At 39.8% G+C, this 26840-nt stretch overlaps 1 protein-coding gene across 1 annotated transcript in view; it reads left to right on the forward strand.

Moving 5' to 3' along the window:
• Positions 1–2967: 2967 nt before the first annotated feature.
• The window catches only part of METRNL (meteorin like, glial cell differentiation regulator), a 37501-nt gene continuing 13628 nt past the window's right edge, over positions 2968–26840 (forward strand). The window contains exons 1-2 of the mRNA XM_081319955.1: positions 2968–3275; positions 10863–11251. Coding sequence (XP_081176081.1) covers positions 3145–3275; positions 10863–11251 — 520 coding nt within the window. The 5' untranslated portion in view covers positions 2968–3144. The remainder of the gene's footprint in view (positions 3276–10862; positions 11252–26840) is intronic.

Raw genomic sequence — 26840 nt, forward strand, 5'->3', positions numbered from 1 at the left:
CATACGGACAATACCCAGATGGCCTTCATGCAGTGATTGTAAAACCCTGTCTCTTAGTGAGGTAGGAACTGTTACCCTGTTCCCCCAAAGAATACAACCCTTGTGAGCTGATAGCTCATGACTTCTTGTAAAAAAACCTCTGAAATTCAGGTCCTGGGCTTTTATCCAGCCACCCTGTGTGTACCCAAGAAAGCACTCTACTTAGTGTCTTAGCTGCCGTTTCTGCAGCTATGTCCCCTGCATGGAGGGGAAACTCTGGCAAGTCCTGAATGAACAAAACACGGGCCACTGGGGCCGGATCTGGTTCGATTTGCTGTAGTGGAGGCCTGCTCAGGCCGTCTGCATGGCCCATCTCTTTGCCGGGTTTGTGAATCAGCTTATACGGATAAGTTGATAAAAAAATAGACCATCTCAGCATTCTAGGGGATAATATGTGGGGTGTCTGTTTGTTGGTCGTGAATAACCCCAATAGCAGTTTGTGGTCTGTGAAGACCATGAAGTCCCTGCCATATAAGTAGTTGTGGAATTTTTTAACTCCAGCTACAATGGCCAATGCCTCTTTGTCAATTTGAGCGTAATTACGCTCAGCAGAGGATAGTGTCCTCGAATAAAAAGCAATGGGAACTTGAGTTCCATCTTGCTCTAAGTGACTCAAGACTGCACCCACCCTGTATGGGGACGCGTCACACGCTAAGCAAACTGGTTTAGACTCCTTGAAATGAGTGATAGTGGAACTGACCGACAGAAGTGCTTTCAGGTCCTGAAAACTTTTTTCGTGAATGCTAGTCCACTTCCAGGAAGCTTTTTTTTATCTAGGAGCCTGTGAAGTGGCTCTGCCACTGCAGCCTTGTTAGGAAGGAACGCATGGTAGAAGTTGAGGAGGCCCAAAAATGTTTGCAGCTCTCCTTTTGTTTTAAGCTAGGTGCCATCTGAATGGCTTTTACTTTGGACTCAGTGGGGTGGATGCCATCAGCATCAATGCGAAACCCCAAAAATTTGGTTGAAGGGACCCCAATACTGCACTTGCTCTTTTTTAGTTTGAGGCCTGCTTCACGCAGCCTCTGCAGGACGGCTCTGAGCCTCCTTGCTAGCACCTCTGTTGATTCTCCGGCAATAAGCAAGTCATCAAAATAGGGGCAAACCCCCAGAATGCCCTTGAGTGTGCGTTCCATGATTCCCTGAAAAATGCCCGGGGCTACACTGACCCCAAATTGCAGATACTTAACTTTGAATGCCCCACTGTGGGTTACAATTGTCTGTGCTGCGGCCGTGGCCTCATCAACAGGAAGTTGATGATAGGCCTGAGCCAAATCTAATTTCGCAAAAGTGGTGCCACCCTGCAAGGATGCCAGGATGTGGCTCTCTACTGGAACTGGGTATGCGTGCTATTTAAGGGCCCAGTTAATTGTGCATTTATAATCTGCACAGATTCTGACTTCCCCGTTGGCTTTGAGTGGTGTGAATCAAATACGTCTGTGAATTCCTTGCAAATTGTCGCTAGACTCGCGACTTGTGTCCGGTTGATTCCGGTTACTTGGATGCCTAGTGCATCAAACCAATCAAGTCCAATTAGGCTCATTCTCTGGCCCCCTACTACTACAACATCCAGGTGCCCTGAAAACCCCTTAAATTTAACGGCCAACGTGGCTTCATCCCAGACATACAAAGATATATTATAAATCTTTTTTTTTCTTGAAAGGACTGATATAAGGGATGTACCAAATCTTCTGTCCCCCATGGGCCAATTGTAATATTTATTGACTTTTTTTCAGATAAAATATTACTGTACTTAAAAATGTTCAAAGGTCCTGTGTTAACAAGTAAGGAAATCGTCCTCTTTGCACAGCTGCTGCGTTCGTCCGTGTTTCTTTCAAACGCGGAGGAATGCAGCAGCTCTGCAAACGGGGCGGCGGTTTGGAGAGCTGCACAGCTCTCCAAACCTCCGCCTCCACGTTTGGAGAGCTGCTGCGTTCATCAAACGCAGAGGTTTGGAGGTCCCGGGAGAAGGGCAGGGCGCTCGGGTGGCTCTGGCGGCGCCCGGGCTGAAGGCACCGCCGCAACCCAGTGCCCGTCGCCAGGGAGACCCATCGCTGCTGTCGCACAGGTGCCTCACGGCTCGAGGGAGCCGCGCTGCAGGAGACGCTCGTGAGGCTTCCTTCGGCCGGGGAAGGGCCCGTTGCCTCTGAGGGGGGCTGGCGGGATCCTCTGAAAAGCCATTTCCTTCCTCGGCCTGCGAGTCCATCCCTCCCTCCCCGTAAGCTGGCGGCACTGGGCAGCAACAGGATGCGGTACGGGCGTAGGGGTGGTGTATGTTTTTGCTTGTTCTGCGCATGCACATGCGTGCCCACATACGCGCGCACATTTTGCGGCTCTCACTTTTTTGTGTGTATGACGGAACCGGTTCCGAGTGGCTCTTTTGCTGTTTCGGGTTGCTGACCCCTGCCCTAGTTGTACCAAACGAAGCTATGAGTTGGCATGCATTTTCCCCTCAGCTAACTCTTCACAGTTGCTTCTCGATTTTTTTAAAATGGCAAAGCTTTTCCATACTACACGTCTCACATCACAGACTGCCTTGAAGTTTAATTAAACAACGTGCGATTGTTTTAAAAAAAACGAGAAATACTCATAGCAGAAGTTCCAATGTTCTTAGCTTCCTCTTTCTTAAACACCCAAACTGGAGCAGTGACAGTCTTGAACTTATCTACTGAGGTCTGCGAGGTTTCCCCATAAGGAAAGCCGTCGGTACCCGTGTTCAACTGGCTGCTGTCACTGTGACAAAAGGAGAGAGAGAGAGAGCGAGCGCTTTTTTCGGGTTTTGTTAGGCAAGCAAAGTTAAAAAGGCCAGGAGAGCACGGAATCCGCTCCGTAAAAAAAGGAAATCCATTGCGGGTTTTAGCCGCGGTCTCTGGAGTGGGTGGTTTCCGAGGCGCAGCGGCTGCCCGCCCTCCACTAAGCTTGGGACGCGGAGCGAGAGCCGGCTAGGATAGCGAGGGCACCGTTGAGGCGAGTGGCCGGACGGCGGGGATGGGCTCGTGCTAGCGGCTTGCTCCGGGTCCGGTTTTCTCTCGCCATGTAGCGCAGGCTACGGGCTCTCTCCTCTTCCCTCCTCCGGTGGATCCGTTCTAGGGCAGCCCGGCGGGGATCATGCGGAGAGCCCCGGCGCCCGGGCTGCTGCTCCCGCCGCCGTCACCGCTGTTGTTGCTGCTGGGCTTTTTGGTACTGGACAGGGGCTGCACGGCGCAATACTCGAGCGACTTGTGCAGTTGGAAAGGAAGGTGAGAAGCTCGCCGGGCAAAAGGGGTGTTTGGCGTGGGATCGGCGGACTTGGCGCCGCTATAAAGGTGTGTTTCCAAAGGTTGGGTCTTTGTCCGGGCATATCCCCGTTCGTGGGATCTGTTTCCCAAGGTGCGCTCCTGAGGAATCTAGACTTTAGGACACCCCCACCACCACCACCACTTGCTCGAAACGATTTGCCTTTCTCTCTGGGTTGTGGCGTTGCTAAGTCGGAGGCGATTAACGCTGCTTTTAAAGAAAGCCGGGACTCTTTGGGGATCTCTCTCCTTCCTCTTATGGGGAGATGGGGGCAGAAAGGGAGAGATGAAACCCGACTTTGCAGAGAGGGTTGCTTCCCCTCCCCTTTCTTCCTCCCCCTCCCTTAAAGCCTATTTCCCCCTCAGTTGAGATTGGAGAGTTTTGAGTGGGGTTCGTCAGCCAAACGAAACGCGAGTTTTGGAAACCTTGGCTCCAGGAGAGCTAATTCTCTTCCTCCCCACTCCCGCTCCCCCACTTTCATCCTAGAGCTGCCGGGTGTGCGTGTTTGAGAGTGCGGGGGTGTGTGTGGGGGAGAGAAGGAGGAGAAACCTTAGCTGTTCTCGAAACCCGCTCTTCAGCGAAGTTTCGTTCGGAAAAGGAAGGGAGGGGGCGCATAGTTCCGCGTGGGCTTTTGCTAGCTCCAGAAGCTCCAGGACACATGGATTTGATTGTTGCAAGAGGGATAAAAGAAAATTTTTTCCCCTCGGCTGTTTGCTCTGATTTATTGGAAGGAAGGGGGAGAAGGACAGTTTGATTAACATTCCAGGAGTGTTCAGGATGAGTATATTGCCAAAGCAACGAGCGAAGGAGATTGGGGGGGTGAGGGGGGGGAAGAGGAGAGGAGGGAAGCCGGAGAGCGCTCAGCAGACAAAGGTAGAGTTTCTCTCCTGACCACTGCAGCACCCTCCACATCAGTGCAACTCAACACCAGAATAACATACTTGTAACTCGGTGACCTCCTCCTACCTTTTTGTACTAACTTCAGCGTAACTCGGGAGGCTTTTTCAGCCGCCCTTGAGAGGGAGAGGGAAAAAAATGGATAAGGGTTTAATCAGCGTGTTTGCGTGTGTTGGAAAAGATTGTTTCGCCCTTATCAAAGTTGCGACGCTGGGCTTTTTTTTTTTTGGCAGCATGTAGCTTTTTTTAAAAAAAAAAATTCAGTCCCCCCCCCTATAGAACTTGCCTTTTCATGAACACTTGAATTAGCGCTAGACTTGTTTATTTCCTTAAAAACGACTTGGATTACAGAAGTCGGATGGTTTGGGTGTGTGTGTGTGTGTGTTTGTTTTGTTTTCTGGTTTACTGGGGGTGCGGAGATTGGTAAGATTGGTGACCTGGATTTTTGCTGTGTAGGTTGGGAAGTTGTTCCCTGGAAACCATGAAACTTTTGTGTGTGTGTGTGTGTGTGTGTGTGTGCGCACGTGTGCAAGGAGCTCTCCAGAGCCTGGTTAACATTCTCCCGAGTTCCTTTTGAGTTCACCTGCTATATTGTATAACACCTAACTCATAAATGTTCTGAGCTGAGCGTCCTCTCTTTACACCTGTGGCATAACGTCACTGCTGCTACTTTAGATTTTAATCAGGATTGCTAACAGAAAATTCTTGGCCATAATTCCTTAGTTGCCACAGTTATGTCAATTGTCATGCTTGTGAAATATTTCAAACTCTTCAGCTTCTAAATTTATTCTTTTTGCTGCATCTGAATCCCTCCCCCCCACATACTGTTCAGTAATACAGGTAGTCCTCAATTTAGAACAGTTCATTTAGTGAATGTTCAAAGTTACAAGGGCACTGAAAAAAAGTGACATGACCATTTTTCATGCTTATGACCATCCAGTATCCCTACAGACAGGTGATCAAAATTCAGATGCTTGGTAATTTGACTCGTATTTATGACAGTTGCAGTATCCTGGGTCATATGATCCCCTTCTGCAACGTTCCAGATTCACTTAACAACCATGTAACTAACTCAACAACTGCTGTGATTCAATTAATGTGGCAAGAAAGGTAGTAAAATGGGGCAAAACTCACTTAAAAATGTCTTGCTTAGCAACATAAATTTTGGGCTCAGTTGTGGCCATAAGTCGAGGACTACCTATACTTTAAATCTGTCCTGTGGGTTTCAAAAATCTTCTATAGATTTGAAAAGGCTTTCATTTAGTCAATCTAATGTGATGCTAAGTGATGTGCATCTGAAACCCGTATTTAAAGTTTTCAAAGCAATTTACTTTTAAATAAGTGGAATGGCAGTGAATGATTTCTTTGGATTTACGCAAACTGGGAAGTTTAAATGGATGGAAACAGGATGCAATATTAGAGCAGTAGCACCAGTATTAAATGGTGGGAATCAGATTTCTCAATTTTGTGTGTGTGTGTGTGTGTGTGTGTGTGTGTGTGTTTTGCTTTATTTTATGGGAGAGAGAATCCTTTTTTGGAAATCCTTTGGGGAAAGGTTAAACTCTAGCTATCACAGATTATCTCACCTGTTAAGAATTGTCACATGCCCTGTAGCAAAATAATTCCATTATCTAGAAAGATAAGTCCCTGAAAATAGTGGCATGCATCACGTGTTGAATGTCATCAGATAAGTTTATAAGACCTGTACCTAAAACAAAGTTTAGTTAGTACAGGGAATCATCTACAGTTTTGCTACCACATTCCTGGTGGTATGATTTGCTGCAATTACTTTGTGTAACAAAGCAAACAGTTCTTAGGCAGCAGAGTTGGAATCATCATAGAACCAACTTTTCTCAACATCAGTATTATATAGTGCTCAAAATTAGTTGTGGACTCCTACACAGAAATTGCTGTAGCCACAAAATTAAAAAAAATCTACACTTCATATGATTCACAAGTTTACATAAACTTATTTTGTATATCTATAATTATAGATGTTGAAAGTATGTTAAAGACATTATTGTATCTGTGTCCTTATTAGACCAAAGGATATTCCAGACAGGAGATTCTTGGAACCATCTTCTGTTTGCTCATGTATTGAATTAACAATGTCTTTCATGCCTGATTTTCCTTTTAATTGAAGTTCATAAATGTGCACACATTGCTTTGATCATATATGTGCCTCTGTTTGGAAAATAGGCATTGGCTTGTAGATCTCTCCTAAGATTTCTTTAAAATTACTATCTGACCAGCTATAATATTTGATTTGGGTGTGATTATTAAGGAGATTGTGTGGGGGTAAGGCCGTATCCTTGTCTGGATTATCTCTTCCTAAAATTAGTGGCAACAATGTCTCCATAACATAAAATGGAAATATTATTGGGGGGAAGGGCAACCTAAAGAGATTGACTTGCTTGACTCACTTCATAAAATAAAGGACAGAGGCAGTATTCCCAATTTATATCTGTCTCTCAGCTGCAACACTAAACCATTAATATATTACTCTACTGATGAATGAAGTCTCTCTTCTGGGCTTGTCAGTGTCCTGAATTCCAGCCACAAGGGATGTGTGTGTGAGCAGCATGACTCACTTCCCTGTTATGGGCTTACCCAACACTTCTCCCCTCCCCCACAATCTGTCATTAAATATTTTAGTTTTGGGGAATGATGCATGCTTGCTGACACTTGCAATTGCACAAGAAAACATCAGATGTTTGAAAAAAATAGATGGAATTGACCAAACAGGTGGGTGGGGTTTAAGTCAGACTGTTCTGGCCAGCAGAATGTTATAAGAGAGAGCAGAAAGCTTCATGGTTTTAAGTCCCGTCCCGGGCACCTTCAGGTAGGACTAGGAAAGTCCTATCTGGAACCTTCCTTGGGATTCTTGCCTGTCAGCAATTTTGGATATATGAAAGTTTTCTCATAGTTACCTCTATCTTCCTAAATGTATTAAGATGCATAATGTCCAGCAATAGGCATATAGTTATTCTAAGTACTGGTCAATAAGCAGCAATAGTAGAAGATGACTGTTGCCTTCATTTCTTAACTCATGGGCTTTGAGTAAGCTTTTTGCTGGCCACCAGTGCGAGTTGGACTATATAATAGTACCGTGCAGTACTTTAATATTGAAGGGCCAAAAGGTCTCCAGGGTTCATGAAGGGGTTCATCCAGCTCCTATCAGCAGTTCCTTAAACTAGTTGTGTTTTTCCTAATATTACACAGCTGTCTTTTAACAGCCACTCTGTGATTCTGAGGAAAAAAAGTTTGGTTTAGTTCCAACAAGTGCTGTGTGTGTGCTCTCCCCTTTCTCAAAAACACTTCCCCCCCCTCCCAAGTACTACTGATATGTCCTTAATCCAGGGTTTCTCAAATCTTGGTGTCTTAAAGATGTGTGGACTTCAAATCCACGCAACTTCAGGTTGTCAAGATTGCCTTCATTAAATCCAGTAGGCTGCTGTTATAAATAAATAAAAAAATAGAATGAACTAATGAATATGAAGGGATATAAGTCACAAATTCAGCTTGGCCTTCTGGAAAGGCAAGTTCAGCAGGGCCAGTGCTGAGAGGGACTCGCCATTTTACTTCAGGACGAGCAGAGGCTTCTGGCACTGATACTGATGCTGCAAAATATCTTTCCTTTCTTCTGTCTAACATGAGCTGGTGGTCTCTGCTTGAATCTGTTAACATTGGTGATGAATAAATAGACATTAATGTGTACGTGAGAATTCTTAAGAACTGTTAGCTTTTAAAATTGGACTTTTAAAAAAAGTTTGGAGCAGCAGAGCTTTTCATATTCTAGGACAGCTGTATGCTCTGCAGATACATTGGACTACAATTTTCAGTATCCTTTGGCCATAGTAAGCAATTCTGAATTCTGAAGGCTTTTTTGTCCAGCCTAATTGCCCTTCTTTAAAATTCTGGGACTTTTTCTCTAAAGGTTTTTTTATACAGTGATTATCTCGTTGTTGTATGCAGGAATATAGCCTATTCTTCTTTCTGGCTGTGTAACCTTAGAAGTTATATTTGTTACTGTGGCAGCAGATGAGGTCTAAAGTACAAGTTGCCACTAATCTGTGGTATCCGGCCTTCAAAGTTGAAAGATTTCAATGATAACAAAGGTGTAAATGCTAGGCCTCCCATTTAAAGTAAGTTCCTCTTTAAAAAAACAAAAAACAACCCTGTTTTTTCTAAGTTGTCACACTGGTCCCATAGCAGGTCAGTCTTAGAAATGCCTGATGTTCCCATTAGTAGTTATAAATAACATTGTTCTGAACAAAAAGGGGAGCCACAGTTTTATATATATTCTTAACTACTGTAGCTGTCAGTGCATGTTTCACTTTGTAAGAATGAATACTGTTGGGATATCTCGGTTTGGAAGTAAACAAGGCAATTTCTTATCTGTGGGTGGGATTAGGTAATTCTGAAGTTTTTCCATTAAGTCTAATTGCCTAATTGTATTATATGGCCTTACGGTCATGCATAGGTAAAACTTAAATACTGCATAGATGTAATAGTCTTGTATCCGCAAATGGGGCTGAAGTAAGTTATGAATTTTGGTTGTCTTATTTTTGTAAGAGCTTTGGCCATTTATCCTTGGCTTGAAATCAAATCAACATCATTTTATATATGTAAAACACATGGTAAGTGTCAATAGCCTTTTCCACACCCTGAAAGTGAATGCAGGTTTGCTTCAACATATGAGCAGTTAACTTGCTTGGTATAATATGTTGAATAATCCTTCACATACAGTAGATAACAGGAACATCAGGTAATTTGGCAATTGGTCCTGGAACTGGCTATATATAAATGTGGATTAGATTAGCTTTGTTCTTAGCTCAGACACTTGATATCACCATATTTATCCGGAAAGGAAAGATTTGTTGGTCCATCAGACCTCTTAACACCTTCTAGTAATGAATCATCTAACCTCTCTGTGCAGATGTTTTCTGTCTCCACCAAATCTTCCAAGCCATAGAGAGCTCTCCATCTCCACCAACTGTGACAGCTTTAACTAGGTCATGAGCTTTTAGCCAAGTCAACCCAAGTTGTTTTGAAATGCATTCAATATTGTGAATCATCTATTCAGTAGGAATTTGGTAGATTTGTATCCTGACTTGCTTGTCTTTCCAATTCTGCTTCATTCCTTTATGGTTTTTTTTATATCATTAGCTTCAATGAAAACAATGCACCCTCTTTCCTTTTAGTCATAAGAAAAGCTTGCAGACCTGTGTTTGTGCTTAGTTCCAGAGTCACTTATTGCTAAAAACTTCAAAGCATGAATACTCTTGCTTTTCTTTCAAACTGAAAGGTTATATTTTGGCATTGGAGACGTTTCAAATAATCCATGGTATTTTGAAGTGGGAACGTCTTCCACTCAACAAATTACATTAAGGCCATTGATAAAATATAGGTTGTATGTGTGGATTAATTCAGGACTCAGTTTTTTGCACTGGACAGCTTTTTGTATTTTGGAACAAACTGTGCTTCTGAGCCAATTGCATTGACTTTATTGTGAAGAAATAGCAAATTCGCACTTTCATCAAGTAGGACTTTATTTAAATACTATAGTTCTTGTACTATGGCTGTTTTATTCTGGCTGCATTCAGCCATGCAACAGTCCTGTAAGCTTGGTTGAATTATAATTCTCATTTGATAAATGAAGGTGATCAGGAACCCAGAATTGGTAGGATCAGCAGTTGGGGCCTTGAGAAGTGGTTTTGATTCAGTTCTGAGTTTAACTGGCCGCCACAACAGTGCAGTCACATTTTGAGAAGAATATTCTTGTACTCTTGTAACCATAAACACCAACAGATTGCCACTTTTTTAACACTTAAAACTGGCAATAACTCAAATGTTCCATTGAGAGTTGCATTTCTGAAATTAGCCAGAAGCATGAAGGTCAAGAACTAGCTCCTTCTCTCACAAGCTGTCAACTCTTGATGTGACTGACAACCTTAGTTTACAGCCAGTAAAGTGATGTTACGATGATGCTAATGATTAAAATTTTAAGTTTCTTGGAGTGTTCTCATGAAACCACTGAACTGTATACTTTGTTGCATCACCAGTATGGCAAGCATTTTATTTTAAATAAGAATTGTGTCTTGTCCCTTGTATTCTCCCCACACTCCAAATCATATCTCCCACAGCAAATTTCTGCAGAAGATTAACATTAACACTTATATTATTAAAATTGCTTTTGACCATTTTTTAAATAATCTATTGGAAATCTAATGTCTGGTTATGGTACATAAGTGCATTCTTCATGTTGGTTGGTAGGATTGCCACATATGGTTTGGACTTGTGGTTGAAAATTGTGTTTAATCCATTTTTCTCATAAACAGTTTGGTCTTGTTGCTTAATTTATTTTATGGAAGGTCTTAATTTGAACCTTACTCTATGGTTTGGAATGGACATGATGTTAGCAGACTTGATTAATTTGGCTAGTGGAGACAAGTGCCAATACAACTTAATAGGATTGGAAGCTTTTCCAAACTCTTAAATGTCTGCCTGAAGCCATTATTTCATTATTTCATTTTCCACAATCGTCTTTCAAGTGTTGCGCAATGGGTTTTGTCTGAATGCATATAATATTCTTGTAGAATAAATCAAGGCACTTTTATTATAATGTCTCTTTCTTTCTTTCTTTTCCCTAGTGGATTAACTCACGAGTCCCACAGAAAAGATGTTGAACAAGTCTACCTCCGTTGTTCTGAAGGAACCATAGAATGGATGTATCCCACTGGAGCATTGATCATCAATCTGCGGCCCAATGTTATCTCTTCCTCTTACAAACATTGGACTGTTTGCATAAAACCTTATAAGAACTCTGCAGGAGCAAATATTTATTTGGAAAAAACTGGAGAACTAAAACTACTGGCCCAAGAGGGAGATCACAATCCGACTAGAGTGCATTGCTTCAACTTTGACCAAGGTGGGCTTTTTGTAGAGGCTACCCCTCAGCAGGACATTAGTCGGAAGATTACAGGCTTCCAGTATGAACTGATAAGCAAGGGGATGGCATCTGATTTGCACATGATTTCCGGTGAGTTGTGATACAGTTACTTCTGTTTGGCCTTGCATCTGATTTACAGTGTTATTGACTTTTCTGTTTGTACTTGAAAAGTAGCAATGTGGTTCAATCCCAGGGCTGTTCAGACACTCTTCTAAACTTGCTTTTTTTTACAGAGGAAAAGTGTTGAAAACTTTAAACACAAACAACATATATAAATAACTTATTAATGGTCCTCCCCCTGAGTCTATCTATGCAATCTTTTGCTTGCTCAACTCCAAATGTTTGCTTTGCAATTGTTACCTTGAGATTCAAGTCACATACCTGTCTATCCCTTTCCTGCTCTCCTTATGAATGTATTTAGATGGTGAGATAGGTTTCATCCCAGTTTAATAACTTAAAAAAGAGGTATATCTATTTATAGGCTTAAGGCTTCTTTATACATGGTTGGTTCTCTATATAGATCTTACTTCCAAAACAGAAGTTGATATACAAATATAATGCATGTTCCATGCATCCTGTCCAGCAATTCAACCAGGCTGTTGTTGCTAATCCTTTCCCCTCTCCATTTGCTTGTTTTTGTTCTTGTATTGGACTATTTAATCTTTGTTATGGAAGAGTGATGGTTCTTTCCATTTCTCTATCACCCTACAAGGGCCACAGTACAGTGATATATATACCTTGTTGTGTGGTGTGGTAAGTTGTAGTTTTGCTTATTCAGCTCCTATATACAGAGAGGGCAAAACTGTTTCTTTAACACGTTATAACTGCCTTGCAGTTGAATCATTTTGAGTCAGTTCATCCACTGTTGATGTCTCTGAAAGCAGGGCACTTGTAAGTGCTACTTCCTTCCTAGAGACCATCACTGATGTGTAGATAGATGAAAGAACCGTTGACCTCAACAGTCTTTCAGAGCTAACAATTTTTATTTTCAACAGTTATCTCTTGCTTCTGGTAGAATGTACTACAGATATTAATAATGATTGCAACACTACTTTATTTTTAGTTTTTGGCATGCTTTTCTTTATTTTTAAGCAGGCTCCATTTTTCATCCGTGCAGCAAAAATGTTGTCTTGTATATAATTTTTTTCCCTAGATTTTTTTCCTGATAAGGTTGACTTGTGTCAACTCAAAGTATGTCTGCTTTGTATTGACCTTGATGTGTATGTAATGTCTTGACCTCTGGCTGCTATAGAACCGTAATGTCCCTTAGTAGCTGATAGGTGGCGCATTTGCCATTATAACTAACTTAAGACATCTTGCTTTCAAAAATATTTGTAATTCAGCAGCATTGTCTTATGCTTTTAAAGTTGAATATTTTAAATAGGTCTGCCACTGCTGTAAAATCCCTTATATTTCACAATTTTTAAATGTGTTCTCAGAATTTTTCCCAAAGATTTATCTTTGTTTTGGAAATCAAACTCCTTTTTTCATGCTTTCCATGTCACATGCAATATAAATGCTGTCTTTCATATTATTTCTCATTGTTATTTGCCTTAGCTGGCTAAATCTCTTAGAACATGTTCCTGTTTCTTTAGTTGGCAGTCCTTCTGATTGTTGGATATTATTTGGGACATCTGAACCAAACATTAGCTCAGCGGTTTATTTTATTGTGAACATTTAATGACAAAATAGGAAATATTTTATCCTTTAGGATATTGCTCTTTAGACGCAAAGTTTTGTTTTCAATCCAAATTCTAGTTTAGTTTTCCAGCTATGCATGCATCTTTTGGAATGCAGATGTGTAACTTGGTACCCATAGTATTTCCCCTGGTATTTTCTCTATGTAGTGCAGTCATATTAACATCCATTAAATGAGAATTTCTTCCCATGGAAATGCAGATAGGATTGTGGCCTTAACCTGTACTTTTGAGGAACTGGAAGTAGATTGTGGGGTTGTTGTTTTTTTGTCCAAGTCAGGCTTGCATAGGTCCTAGTTTGACATGAGAAAAACAGTCACTTTGTCCCTTTTTATGGATATACTCAAGTAGAGCATGCTGGACCTCATCATCACAAGAACTACTGACTACACGAAGCCCTTATAAACAGAAGAACACTGACACTGACATCCCTTAAACTCCACTGAAGATGTACGTTTGGAAATCAACCCACAAGCTCAGAGAACCAATCTTCTCCCTCATTGTATATACCCAAGCTACAGATATTCGCCACTATTGCCTGCTGGGTTTTTTTTATAGAACAGAAAGCTTTAAAAAGTCTTAAAATTGTTAATCTACTCTTTTCCAAAATGTTTTTATTTTTTCTAACAGACTGACTGCCTTTTAAACAAAAACAAAAACTTTCAGATGATATTATTAAAACCTGCCTTTATTTTTGCTCTCCTCTTATCCTAATCCAGCTGTGATCAAAGTTCATGCATCATCTTATCTTACTTTAAGGACCTGCTGTGCCCCTAGTCATAACACTGCCATGAAAATCAACACATAAGCAAACTGTGTTTGGTGGAGGACCAGGGTTTTAACAGATACATTTTATTAGTTGACACTCCTTTTGACTCAGTCTGAACTTTGCAAATAACACTGTGCAGCACATGGACATTGCGTTGTAAATGAATGTCTCTTGGATCCTGAGCTGCTGTACTATATAGCATTATTTATCCAAATTGTTCAGTTTTTGGAAAGTGCTGACAACAGAATTTGGAGGAAGACACTATTCTGAATAAAGAAGCCATGATGGACTTACTCCTACACTTTCTGTAGGCTGGGTTTGATGACAAATCCTTATGCTTGTGATTGACAGAAGCAACTGTACCTTTGTTCAATTCACCACACTTTATCGAAGGATGAGTTTGAGGCAATATTGTTATGGTGATGCCTTGAATTCCTCTATGGTAGATACTAATGCTCTTGTCAGTTCAAGAGCTGGGGAAATGAACTGCTAGTTTGCTGAAATTTGCTATCTTATGGTTAAAATTACATCATTAGAAAGAACTAATGCAAGAGTTTCTCAGAAATTCTGCAACCTAGAATAGCACGTCACCTTTTGCTGCTTCTGTCAGTCTTTCCTATGAGCATGACATTAGGAAAAATGCCATGCTAAGGTGCTTTTCTGCATTTTATCAATAGCTTCCTACTACTATTGTAGTAATAGTCCTGTAAGCAGTTGGGCTGGAAAAGCAGGTTATCAACGTATATAATACAGTGGGGAAGAAAGGTTTGCATCAGGAAGTTGAACAAATGAAATGCAAAAGTTGTTCCTTTTAGTGAAGTCTTTCCCACTCTAATCCAGAAAGAACAGATTGTATTTCCAATTTACCCATTTCAAATAAAGACAAGTACTTACTAGCTGCATTCCTGATCACTGTGAAGAAAATTAGGAAAATGTGTAATTTCCTTTCTGCCCCCCAATCCTACTGTGTAGTTTCATCAGTCACTTTAGAATTAACAAAGAGGACTTTTGGTGAAGAATTTGTCAAAGGTAACAACTGTGCACATACACGCTCTTAAGAGTGTTCTGCCTGAGTTTGTTTTTAATGAAAGGAAGAAAAGTTGGGGTCCCTTACTGAGTTTGAATACTCTGCCTTTGCAGCTGTTCATCAAGGATTCCAATCCTTTTATTCATTAAAAAAAGCATTTTAGTTTGTGACAATTTTTCCCCATGTATTTTAAGTGCTTAAAAATGTTCAAGTTCTTGGTTTTCCCTGAAAACCTATTCCTGTTCCAGAGCCAAGGTCTGCAAACTTAATTTACTGGAAATCAGAAATATAAAGCCCTGTTACCTTCAGGGTTTTTTAACATATTTTTTTACCAGGCAAGTTAAACTTTAACAAACATTTCTTCTATCTTGATGAGATCTGTTTCTTATAAGGCAGCTGGTTCTGCTGGTTAATGGGCTTCCTATATTTTAAAGTCCAGAATGTAGTTGTAGGAATTTATAAATGCCTACATTCAACCATAATCAAGTTAAGGGATAATAACCAAGTATTTCCCATATGATTTTTGCTGAATTGAAGGAATATGCCCCTTGGGTATAGCACTTCTTCAGGTGTAGTGTAAAGATTTATGGGGGTGGTGATGAGATGGTCTCTCTCCAAACATCTGCATGTAATAAATTATAAACAGGTTCTGAGTAACAGCATCTCCCTACCAGCTGTATAGGATCTCTTTTGATCCTATGATTCAGTTCTACTTCCTAACAGAAAAGTAGAACTATTTTTTCCAGCTGTATATTGTTGAAAAATCATTGTAGTCTAACCATAAATGTCATACTTTCCTTCCCCTAAGTCATTGATGGCAAACCTATGATACATGTATCACATGTCATCATTTACCAACACACAACAACTATTCTTGAAAGCATGGGGTGGGCTCTTGTGTGGCCTCCAGAGTGTCTGAAAATCATGTGAGAACAGGGCTTGCTTTTGTGTGGTTTTCAGAGATTATGGAGACTGTGCAAAGAATGGAGCGTGCGCACAAGAATGGACCTGTGCTCACGTAGTCTCCAGACCCTTGGAAAATTACATGAGAATGGGATCTGCTTTTGCAAAATACCGTTGCATACTGCTGTTCAGGGTAGCTTAGATGCAGTGGTGGGATTCAGCCAGTTTGCACCACTTCGGCAGAACAGGTAGCTAATTTTTTGTTGCCCAGAATGGACTTCCAGAAGTGGCATCCACAAGAGAACCAGTTGTTCACATATTTGAATCCCATCATTGCTTAGATGGGTGGGGAAGTAGAGAATTGCTTCTCTTTTGTTCAGAGGGGGTCAAGTTAGGCACTTTCTGAATTTTTGACAGGCCAAGTCCAAAAGGTTTTCCATCACTGTTCTAAGACATGCCAGAAGGGTAGTAGTTTATCAGCTACAGAATCTGGGACCTCTTTGGGTTTGGCACACCATGCTATGTCAACAAGCTCATTCAAACAAGGTTATAAATATCATTATGAAATCTAACCAGAATGCCTTATCTTCCTTATTTAGTAAAATAATGCACTGCATAAGAGCGACCTGGTAGTTTTATTAGCCAGTAGTTTTGACTACAGGTGATCAAATTTTATAGTTAGCATGGCATATTTAATGTTTACTCAGAAGATTTATATGAAAGAAGGCTTCATGCCTGACTCATTGTTTATCCATGCTGTTGCACTGTTCTTTGAAATTCCTCTGAAGTGCTGACGTCTGGATTTGCTTTGCTTTGATTTTTTTTTAAATTAAGACCTTCTGTACCATTTTTTTATATCAGTTGCATGGGAACACTCCACCTCACCAAATTTGCATTAAATTAACAGCATCGTTATGGGGTCTCCAGCTAAAATATATCATCTTGACTCTTTAATTCAAATTATCAGCGGATGGGATTATCCTCTGAGCTACCAAGCAAAATCATTTTTCCAATCAACATCCAGCCTCTTGTATTGACTTCCTGTCAACCAATAATCTTTGAAATCCCTGATAATTTCACTGTAGTTAATCTTTGAAATCCCTGATAATTTCACTGTAATTATTTAGCAAGGAAGTGGAGATGTCTCCGATTGCATGCTATAATAAAAACAATCAGAAATTCTTTTTAGCTTTTCACAGGTCTCACATTAAAAATATTGTGGATTCAGGTGCACAGGAAAATGTTAAGAGCCTTTTTGGATATGAATCAAGGTATTTAATCCTTTCAGGACTGAACTGCCAGTACTTAGTGCTGGTTACAGTGAATGCCTCAATCCTGGTAATGTCCATAACAGAGATTACAATATTTTCATGATGAGAAAGAACTATTTGGCCTAATGCCAACATTTTAATTAGGCTTAAAAGGGTAGCTGATATGCCTGGGCCAGATTCTCTTGCTTTTCACATTTTATTCTAAATGTAATCCTCTTTCCAATAGCAAAAATCCAGGAGGGCAGGATTTTTGAAGCAAAGAAATGCCATTTGAACAGTTCTTAGGTGACCTTAAAGTGTCTTGATTTGCCTTAGTCTTGAAATAAGACTGATTTTTCCTCCTAGTTTTTCCATGCTTGTTTCTATCGTTACAGTTGTTGTAATACTGTTTATTGTCTTTTCTAACAGCTCTCTGAAATTCTTTGCTAAGTTCCTGAGATCCGTACCTTTCTTGGGTTTGCATTTGGCTTGGACTTCTCTTCTTGGCGAACTCCCATTCTTTTGACATCCAGTTTGTTTTCTTCTATTTCTTGATCTTTTTCACATTTGGTTCTGTATGAATGAGATTCAGGACTTCAAAGCAATTCCTAATGTTCTTCTTGACAATGATGTACATACGCTAAAGATCATACTGTGGAAACTTGTTGGCTTTGATCTTCCACTTTAGCTTGATTTGGAACTTGCACGTGAGCAGTTCCACAGTCACCTCCAGGACACATTTTTGCTATTATAATATAACTCTTCCACTTTCTTAAACCAATAATTAGTCAATTTGAGTTTTGTGTACTCCCTCTGATGATGTTCACTAATAAAAGTGTTGTTTTGATTGTTTGACAACTGTATTAACAATGAAAAAAATCATTGGATTGGCAGAAACCAATAATTGATTCAGGCCATATAATCCAACCACATTTGCCTTTTTCTCTTTCCAACCTTTTCTAGTCCAATTACAAGCAGCACAGCTTATTTGCCTATTCCGTCAATTTCAGATTGAACTTTACCATAAAACTCATTAATCGCCTCTCTCTCTTTGCATCGTCATAAACTTGAGTAACTGTTATATTAGTGAATTGTCCTGTGAAGTCTAATTGATATTATTCAGTCACTGATACAACAGCACTGAAATAGATGACTTGTAGTTTTCACTTTTATGACCGCTGCAGCGTCCCCATGGTCATGTGATCAGAATCCAGGCAATTGGCAACTGGCATGTATTAATGACAGTTGCATGTCCCAGGGTCATGCGATCACCCTTGGGAGCCTTCCCAGCTGGCTTCCAACAGGCAAAGTCATTGGGGGAAGCCAGATTCGCTTAATAATCTCATGATTCGCTTAACAACTGCAGTGATTCACTTGAAAACTGTGGGGGAAAAAAGGTCATGAAATGGGACACAGCTCATTTAAAAACTGTCTTGCTTAGCAACAAAAATGCTGGGCTGAATTGTGGTCATAAGCCAAGGACTACCTGTACTGTCTTTGCTATCTGTATCCTTCCTGATTATGAAAGTAGTGTTCTTTCTTTTTGTGTAATTTTCTGAATGAAGGTATCCAATTTCTTTCTCAAATACTAATGTAGAAATGCTATGTCTTATTATTCCAAGTGCCAGAGGCCCAGCATCAACCACTTGGCTGCATAATTCTGTAGGATTACATCTTCTTAAAAATTTCTCTACTGGATGGTTGTATTGAGACAAAATCATTTTATCCAAAAAAGAACAAGAATTATACAAAAAGCTAGTGCTAGCTTAGAACTAACTGGGCTTTTTTTCTTAAATAAGGCTATGGGGTTATGTTTCCAATAATCTGTATCACGTTTTTCCAAATACTGGCAGAACCAGCTAGTATATGTGGAAGATTAGCACAAGAAAGAAAGGCCTCTTTTATGGATTATATTTGATTTTATAGAAGGATCCATCACTGGGAAGGGAGAGCTTCCCTCCTGCTACTGCTTTTGGGTATAACATACTTTGAAGCTGAAAATGTAGCTTTTTGTAAAAAGATCATTATGTTTGGCTCACAAAACTCTGTTAAAGCTGGTTCTAGGGGCCTAGGTTGCTTTAAAATAAGCTAGAGCAAGTGACTTTATCTTTTCATATTCTTTCCCCATTTTTCTTCAGCCCCCAAATTTAAGCCCCCTAGAATAATTGAATGTCTACTTTACCTGAGAAAAGAGCTTATTCCTTCTTTAAACAACCCACCAGAAGTTAGATCAACTTCTGGTCATTATCAAGTTAGAAGGCTAGAGAAATCAGTGGACTATCAACAAAAATATGACAAGCAACAGATAAACAAGAGGTAAAGGTTCTAACTGAGGAATGCCAACAAATTTGAAGCATGACACAGAGATAAATAGATTGAAAGAGGTCTATGCATATATTTATTTTATTTTTATTTATTTTAATTCCATTTATATCCCGCCCTTCTCCGAGGGGCGTCTTACAAGCTTAGCAGTAGCCTTCATTCTATGTATATGCCTGCTTATTAGGGCTTTCACACACACCCCAAGCGGCATTATTACAAAGTCAGCTTAATTGCCCCCAACAATCTGGGTCCTCATTTTACCTACCTTGGAAGGATGGAACGCTGAGTCAATCTTGAGCCTGGTGGGATGCGAACCTGCACTAATTGCGAATACCACTGATATTGATATATGCAAATCGATACCTTCTACCTTTAAAAATCATTATGGTAAAAGAGCATCACAGAGACACTCAACTAGAGGTAAGGCAGATGGATTCAGTTACGGTTGCAGTGGGTACCACCCCTGGTACAACTGAAGAATCGATCTGGGAACAGATCACCCTGCTGAAGGCTTATTATATCTGTGGTCACTAAAAGTCATGGAACATTATGACTTGAGAAAGGAAACTGTCACATTGTGTTATCTGAAGATGATGGAGTTATGTATCTGTCATGACATGGGATGGGCATATAGTCTTCAAGCTGACTTTGTAATAATGCTGCTTGGAGGGGGAGGGGGCGAAAGCCCTAATAAGCAGGCATATACATAGAATGAAGGCTATTGCTAAGCACATTGATTTGTGCTTCTTAGATTGTAAGCCGCCCTGAGTCTTCGGAGAAGGGCGGGATATAAATGGGATAAAAAAAAAAAGTTGAGCCTCAAGTCCCATTTATTAGCTTGATGTATAAAATTTACTTATAAGCTTATTACATTTAATATCTTAGTTCTTATCTCAGTGGGGCTTAAAACTGAGTAAACAGGCCTAGGATTATATCACAATTAAGATGATAGTCTGAAGACATTTATCTGCAGAATAGAGTTGAATGGGGAGGAAAAGGGCATATACAAGTCTTGCCCTCAGAATCTGTATGTACTGGATGCTAATAGAGATCTCTGTGCACTTAATTCAGTTGTCTGAAAGGAATATAAGCCATCGAAAAGCTCTCTGCAAGCTTATCCAGGAATCCAGATAAGATGGTGATTAAACAAACAACAGTTTCTGTTATTAGGAAAGTACTGAGCAGAATTGCCAGAGGCAGACACTTACTTGGAGTGCTTACTGGAGCTCTTTCTGTAAGCTTCTACGGATATCAGTGTAAACTTAATTGATCTTAGTTCTAGAATTTAAATTACCAGATCTTGAGTTACCTAACTGCTTACAACTAGCGGTAGAAAATACCCAGCCACACTAGAATGACAAAATAACACTGAAATAAGTACATGAGCATTTTCTGAATTTCTGTTGTCAAGAATAACCCAGAAGCATATGTTCTCTAAGATCGCTTTCTCATCAGTTTTCGTTCCATTTTGGAAGAAATAACTCCAGGAGTTTCTTCTCTCTGATTGTGCTATTTTAGTCAGTGGTGGCCCTGGAATATTTGGCTTTAAATGTTACAGTAAATTGCACAATTGAGTGACAGAAATCTGAAATGAATCCAAATCCATGCCTACTCACATTTATTCCTTCTTTTAAAAACAACACATAAAATATTGCTTTGGTTCTTTTAAAAGTCTTCCTTTAAGGCTTACTTAAACTTTGATCTTTTTTTCACCAACTTGTTCTCCCAAGTTTAAGTTTAACCAGCTTCTAGTCATTTAATTCAATTCCACCCCAATCTGGATTCCATATGAGATCGAGACATTTTACTGGCAGGCTTCCAACCTGGGTTAATATATGCAGTGCTTGCTGTTATTGTCCTGATACCAGAGGGCAATGGAAAGTTATTTTTGTGCTGGAGCAGAATACCAGATAAGAACTTTTATGTACTAAAGGACAGGAAACTTGTGGTGAGCTACTTTCTTGTACCTTTCCCCTTCCTCCTCCTCCTTCTCCTTGCATTTTAAGACTTTCCCTCTCTGCTCTGTCAAAAAGAATATTTAGTATAGATGGAATTCCTAGTTTCTGAAATGAAGGTTGCTTGAATCAGAAAGTAATAAGATATGGCTTCCAAGCTTTGAAGGGTTCACAGTACCCTAAGGAGATGGAGAGAGGTTAGTGAATTAAGATTATTAGCTTTGAACTTCACAAATAAATTGGTTCCAAACCAACATTGCACTGGTTGCATATGAGCTATTTAACCATTGGGGAGGTCCCTGTGAAACGTTCTTGTCATGGACACAGTTCTGATCACAGTGACAGAGGGTTAAAGCCCCAGGCACTACCAATGCCTTAGCACTTTCTTTTTCCCTTGCCAGTGTGATTATTGTTGTTTTTCTTCTTTTAGCCAGAGAAATATTTGAACAAGATGAAAAATATTATGTCTGCTTTGATATATAACCTTAGCAGTGGGCCATTGGATAGTCAGATGATAGTCAGATGATGATTTCTACCCTATCTTTTGGAGCAATCAGCACAAAGCAGTTTACAAGGAAAAAATGTTGCTGCAATCCTTGTGGGGAAAAGCAAAACACTTGAAGGATCACATATTCAGGCTTGCTTCATAAAAGCCTATTTCTTTAAACTGTTCGGAAATCAAGGATATGCCAATTAAAAATAATTCGTGAGCCAAGAAGATTGTAGTAATCTCCTCATGGTGTGTCCAACTACAATTAGAAGAAGGACAAGTTAGGAGAATCTGGCAGTAAGTTCTTCAGGTTTGCAGCATGTATGTGATTCACCAACTCTGCACTGCAGTCTTTTAATGTGTAACCCAGCCCCCCTGTATTTTTAGTGTCAGATAGGAAGCAGAAGCAGGAAGCTTATCAAGTCATAGCGGTGTTTGGCTCACAGTTATATTCAGTTATATTCATGCCTGGAGTATCTTTTGATGCCGCAAAAATAAGCACATGAATCGTGGTAGATGACAGAGAACAATAAGAAAAAAAACATTTAAATAGCTGGCACTTATTTGCCAGGTTTTAGTGAAAGATTTTGCTTTTAAAACTGTGCCCAGAACTGGAATCCCTTCCCCGGATATTGCTTGTATGTAACTGGAACTGTGGGTCTAATTTACTGATTTTGTAGAAAGAGTTTAATAGAAACTACATGAACCAAGTCAGAAGTCAATAGGATCTTTCAATCTTTCCACACTATTAAGAATGTATATTCATTTATGGTCTTCTAAGGAGCTGTATGTGCATGGTTTATCCCAGTTAATGTTCAAGCTGGAGCAGGAGGGTATGTTCCTTCTTTGTGGCCAGATGTTACAGTTGACGGGAAAAGATTTTGGGAGGTCTTGGGTTTTAATAAGCATGGCAGTGATGTATAGTTGGTGATGCCATATTATAGACATAGACAGGAAGAGAATTTTAAGGTTCTTCACTTAATGTTTTGGAGGGGAGTGATTCTGAGATGTTTCTCCCCCCCATTTCCCCCCCATTTTAAGCCTATTTTGGAGCTTAATCTAGAGTTCTCTTACCAGAGAACAGCAATGAGCCAAGCCACTTGACAGACTTATGCTTGGCATGGCAATACATCTTAGTTTTCCAAATTTTTCAGGAACTTGCTTCCAGGAGAAGCTCATAGACTCAGTGAGTTAAATGCTAAGAAGCTATTTCTGTGAAATTTTTTTTTAAAAAAGCACCTGTTGTACAATACAGAAATCAAAGCCCGTACACTTATACATAAAACTCTAGGAATTAAATTTCGACCCTTTTCAAGTAAGTGTAAATTTAACTGTTCCATCTTCTAGCTTGAGAAGGGTTGGATTCCACTTGCCAGCTTCAGCCTTTATACTACCAGCGTTTCACAACTGTGGTTGAAGGGGCTTTAAGAGCCTGGTGGCGCAGTGGTTAGAATGCAATACTGCAGGACAATTCTGCTGACTGCCGGCTGACAGCAGTTTGGCAGTTCAAGTCTCATCGGCTCAAGGTTGACTCAGCCTTCCATCCAAGGTTGGTAAAATAAGGACCCAGATTGTTGGGGGCAATATGCTGACCCTGTAAACTGCTTAGAGAGGGCTTTAGAGCACTATGGAGTGGTATATAAGTCTAAGAGCTATTACTAGTGCTATTTAGAGGAGCACATGAAAATGGAGGGGGGGTCAGGTTACAAACCCCAAACTAGAACAACATTTTTAAGAGACAAGCCTAAGTAGCACACTATGAATCAGGATTAGGTTTCTGTATTCTCCTGTGTTGTTTTCCCTGCGTGTGCTTATTTCTGGGTTTCTAATATCAAGGCAAATAGGAGTTAGCTTGTATTTCTGAAGAAGCTAGATTATTTTTCTATAAAATTGGAAGTGGGAGAAGCTGGCTCATGTAACACTTATTGTTGTTTTTTTCTTCTTGTCAGACACCAAGCTACTACCCATAGGAATTCCCGAATTGAGTTTCCTGAAATACAGTTTAACCCATAAATGCTTTTAATGAAACACTGTAATCCCAGTAGGCATAGTGTGCCTTTGGAACAGTTTTATACATTTGAGTATTCAGAAAGAGGATTTTTCCATTAATGTTTTCTTTTTAATGTTCTATCATTGAACCTATCAAAAATGAAAGTGAATTTGAGGTTAATAAATTGTATAAATTACTATTTAAAAAAAAAGATTCCACCACCGAGAACATTTTAAGTTTTGTTAATATATTCTGTAGGAGGAAAGTCATGCTAGGCTAATCAGAAGGAATCTGACAGCTCCTTTACTTAATTTGATCAAAAACATAAGATTTTGAAAGGTTGTATATTTGTTAGTTGGAAAGGACCATGAGAATCCTTCCAACAGTATATTCTTCTTTCCTTTCAGCTGTAGGTCCAAATTGTTAGGATACTATAGTGAAAACTTCTCCAGGTGTGCAGGGCTTGGATTTTCAGTTACTTGTGGTGGTCATTGTCATTCCTTTAACTTTTTGTTTTATGTTCTCCCGCAGAATTTCTATCTGACCCAGGTTTGAACTGATTAAATATGAATATGTTGATGAAGAATCTTTGCTGAGGATGAAGAGTATTAAAGAGTTGATTTATGAGTCACATCAGAAATGAGGGAAAATTGATATAATAAATAACTGATAATAAATAATAAACCTTTATTGTCAAAGTACAACATGTGTACATTGAGATTAGCTGAGTCTCCCCCCCTGCTCTCTCCCCCCAACACACAGTGACAACAAACCCTCCATCCCATATAATAATAATGATAATAATAATAATGATGATGATGATGGAAGGGACCTTGGAGGTCATCTAGTCCAACCCCCTGCTCAGGCAGGAAACACTATACCATTTCAGACAAATGGCTGTCCAGTCTCTTCTTAAAAACTTCCAATGTTGGAGCATTCACAGTTTCTGGAGGCAGGTTGTTCCACTGATTAATTGTTCTGTCAGGAAGTTTCTCCTTAGTTCTAGGTTGCTTCTTTCCTGGATTAGTTTCCATCCATTGCTTCTTGTCCTGCTTTCAGGTGCTTTGGAGAATAGCTTGACACTCCCTCTTCTTTGTGGCAGCCCCTGAGATATTGGAACACTGCTATCATGTCACCCCTCACCCTTCTCTTCATTAAACTACACATACCCAATTCCAGCAACTGTTTCCTATATGTTTTAGCCTCTAGTCCCCTAATCATCTTTGAGGCATATGATGCACTTCTCCAGAAAAATTGATATTATTATATGCTACTGAATTCTTCAGGGGCCCCCTTCTCTGAGGGGATATCTTTTTCTGAATTTGAACATTCTGGAACTTTGGGAGAAATTTGAAGTATTTGAAATTTGGATGTATTTTTCTGGGGGGTTTTGGAGAAAATCTAAACAAGCATCAGAACACCACAAGTTAAGAAGGCTACATCTAATTCCTCATGTGATGAATAGAGACGTGTTGCTTGTATTAATTCAGTGAAGCAGATGAGTAGGAGATTCAGTATAAACAAAAGAGTGCATCCCCCCCCCCAGCTTATACCTAGACTACAGAATCTGCTTTTGTGGATTTGTCTGATGCTTGAATGTGAATCCAGTAATTAAGCAGAACCTGTTTACATAGACAGCTGTAGTAAAAAAAAATCATGCAAACGTGAGTGCTCCCTCCATCAAAAAAGAGTAGTAGGCAACCTGTTGATCTTCAGCAATTACAACTTTCATGAGACCTCACAGTAGCCATGCTTGCTTGGATTGATAGGAACTGTAATCTAAAACCTAATGGAAAACATCAGGGTACCTACTGCTTACGTTTTTGTAAAGTAACTGTTTCAGAGGCTGATATGAGGAGGGGAATAGTAACCTTTTGCTGCTATTGTCACTAAGTCTAGTTTACTGGTATCTTATACATTATACTAGTCTGAGCAGTTCAGTGGTGCTTATTTACAGGGAAGCACCAGCTGCAAAAGCTGTAGCATCTAATTAGTGGGCAGCTTTATTTCTTTGTTTATTGTGTTTAATTGGCTTGAAAAACAGGTATTTAATGGAACCTGTTTAGGAAATACCTGAATTACAAACAATATATTAATACAATAATTGCATTGTTTTCAGTGGTTGATAAATAGTAATAAACTATGCACTCTTTTTTATATATTAAAAGCAGTTCTGCCTCTTCTTTTTTAAGGCAAATATAAAAGGATTACTATGATACTTATTAGAGTTGCAGCAACTTTTCTTTCTCCTCCTGCTGTTGTGGTTGTTTGGCCCTTGAAAAGACCCCTTAGTTGAAAACAATTCCCAGCTGTTCCTAGTTCCCATCTAAAGTTTTCAGTCCAGTCAGATTTCATCATAATTGTTGTCAGCCTTGTGGAAAATTTGACTTTCAGAGCCCATATATAATTATGGAAGTACTACTAGTGTTGGAACAGATTTCTTTCTACAATGAATATAATCAAGGCCTCACCACTACTATCAAAAATAGCTGCCAGTAGTTCAGCAAGTAGATTATTTTTGTCTAAATTGTGAATCAAAATGTTGCTGCAAAACTCTACAGATTATCCCATGCCGTAACAGAAGTATCAAGTAATTTGATTTTAATGAAACTTGTAAACAAGAATCTACTCCATATTTCTGCTTCAGAATCATTCTAAAAATGAATGTTAGAATGACAGAACCGCATCTCATTTCAAAATTTCAATGTTGACATTATATATAATTTATGTTACTTTTCCACTTAAGCATAGTGAGGACGCTCCCTTGCATGGATGGGGATGCTTTAATTCTGTGCCTATGACACAGCTTTATATAGTAAAACCAAAACGAGAATGTTCTAGGAGAAAAGCAGTCCAGTCTCAAGAACTTTGGGACTTCTCCCTGCTCCAGCCTCATTGGTAAAATTAAGTGGCTAAGGATGGAGAGAAGATGATAGGAGTTGTCAAGTTTAGGGGACTGTGATGCTCTCTTGAAAACATGCTACTTTGGTAACTTAGGGCATTTGGAAAATGTTAAAATACAAGAATGGACTAAATATGTCTCATACTTGATGGATCTTCCAGAATGCTGGAGGTACAGCTGGCACAGTGATTAGAATACAATATTGCAGGCTAATTCTGCCTACTGCCAGGAGTTTGATCCTGACAGTCTCAAGGTTAACCCATTCTTCCATCCTTCGGAGGTTGGTAAAATGAGGACCCAGATTGCTGGGGGCAATAGGCTGACTCTGTAAACCACTTAGAGCTGTAAAGCACTATGAAGTGGTATATAAGTCT

The sequence above is a fragment of the Vipera berus genome (genome assembly GCF_964194415.1).
Source record: "Vipera berus genome assembly, chromosome: 2".
Classification (NCBI taxonomy): domain Eukaryota; kingdom Metazoa; phylum Chordata; class Lepidosauria; order Squamata; family Viperidae; genus Vipera; species Vipera berus.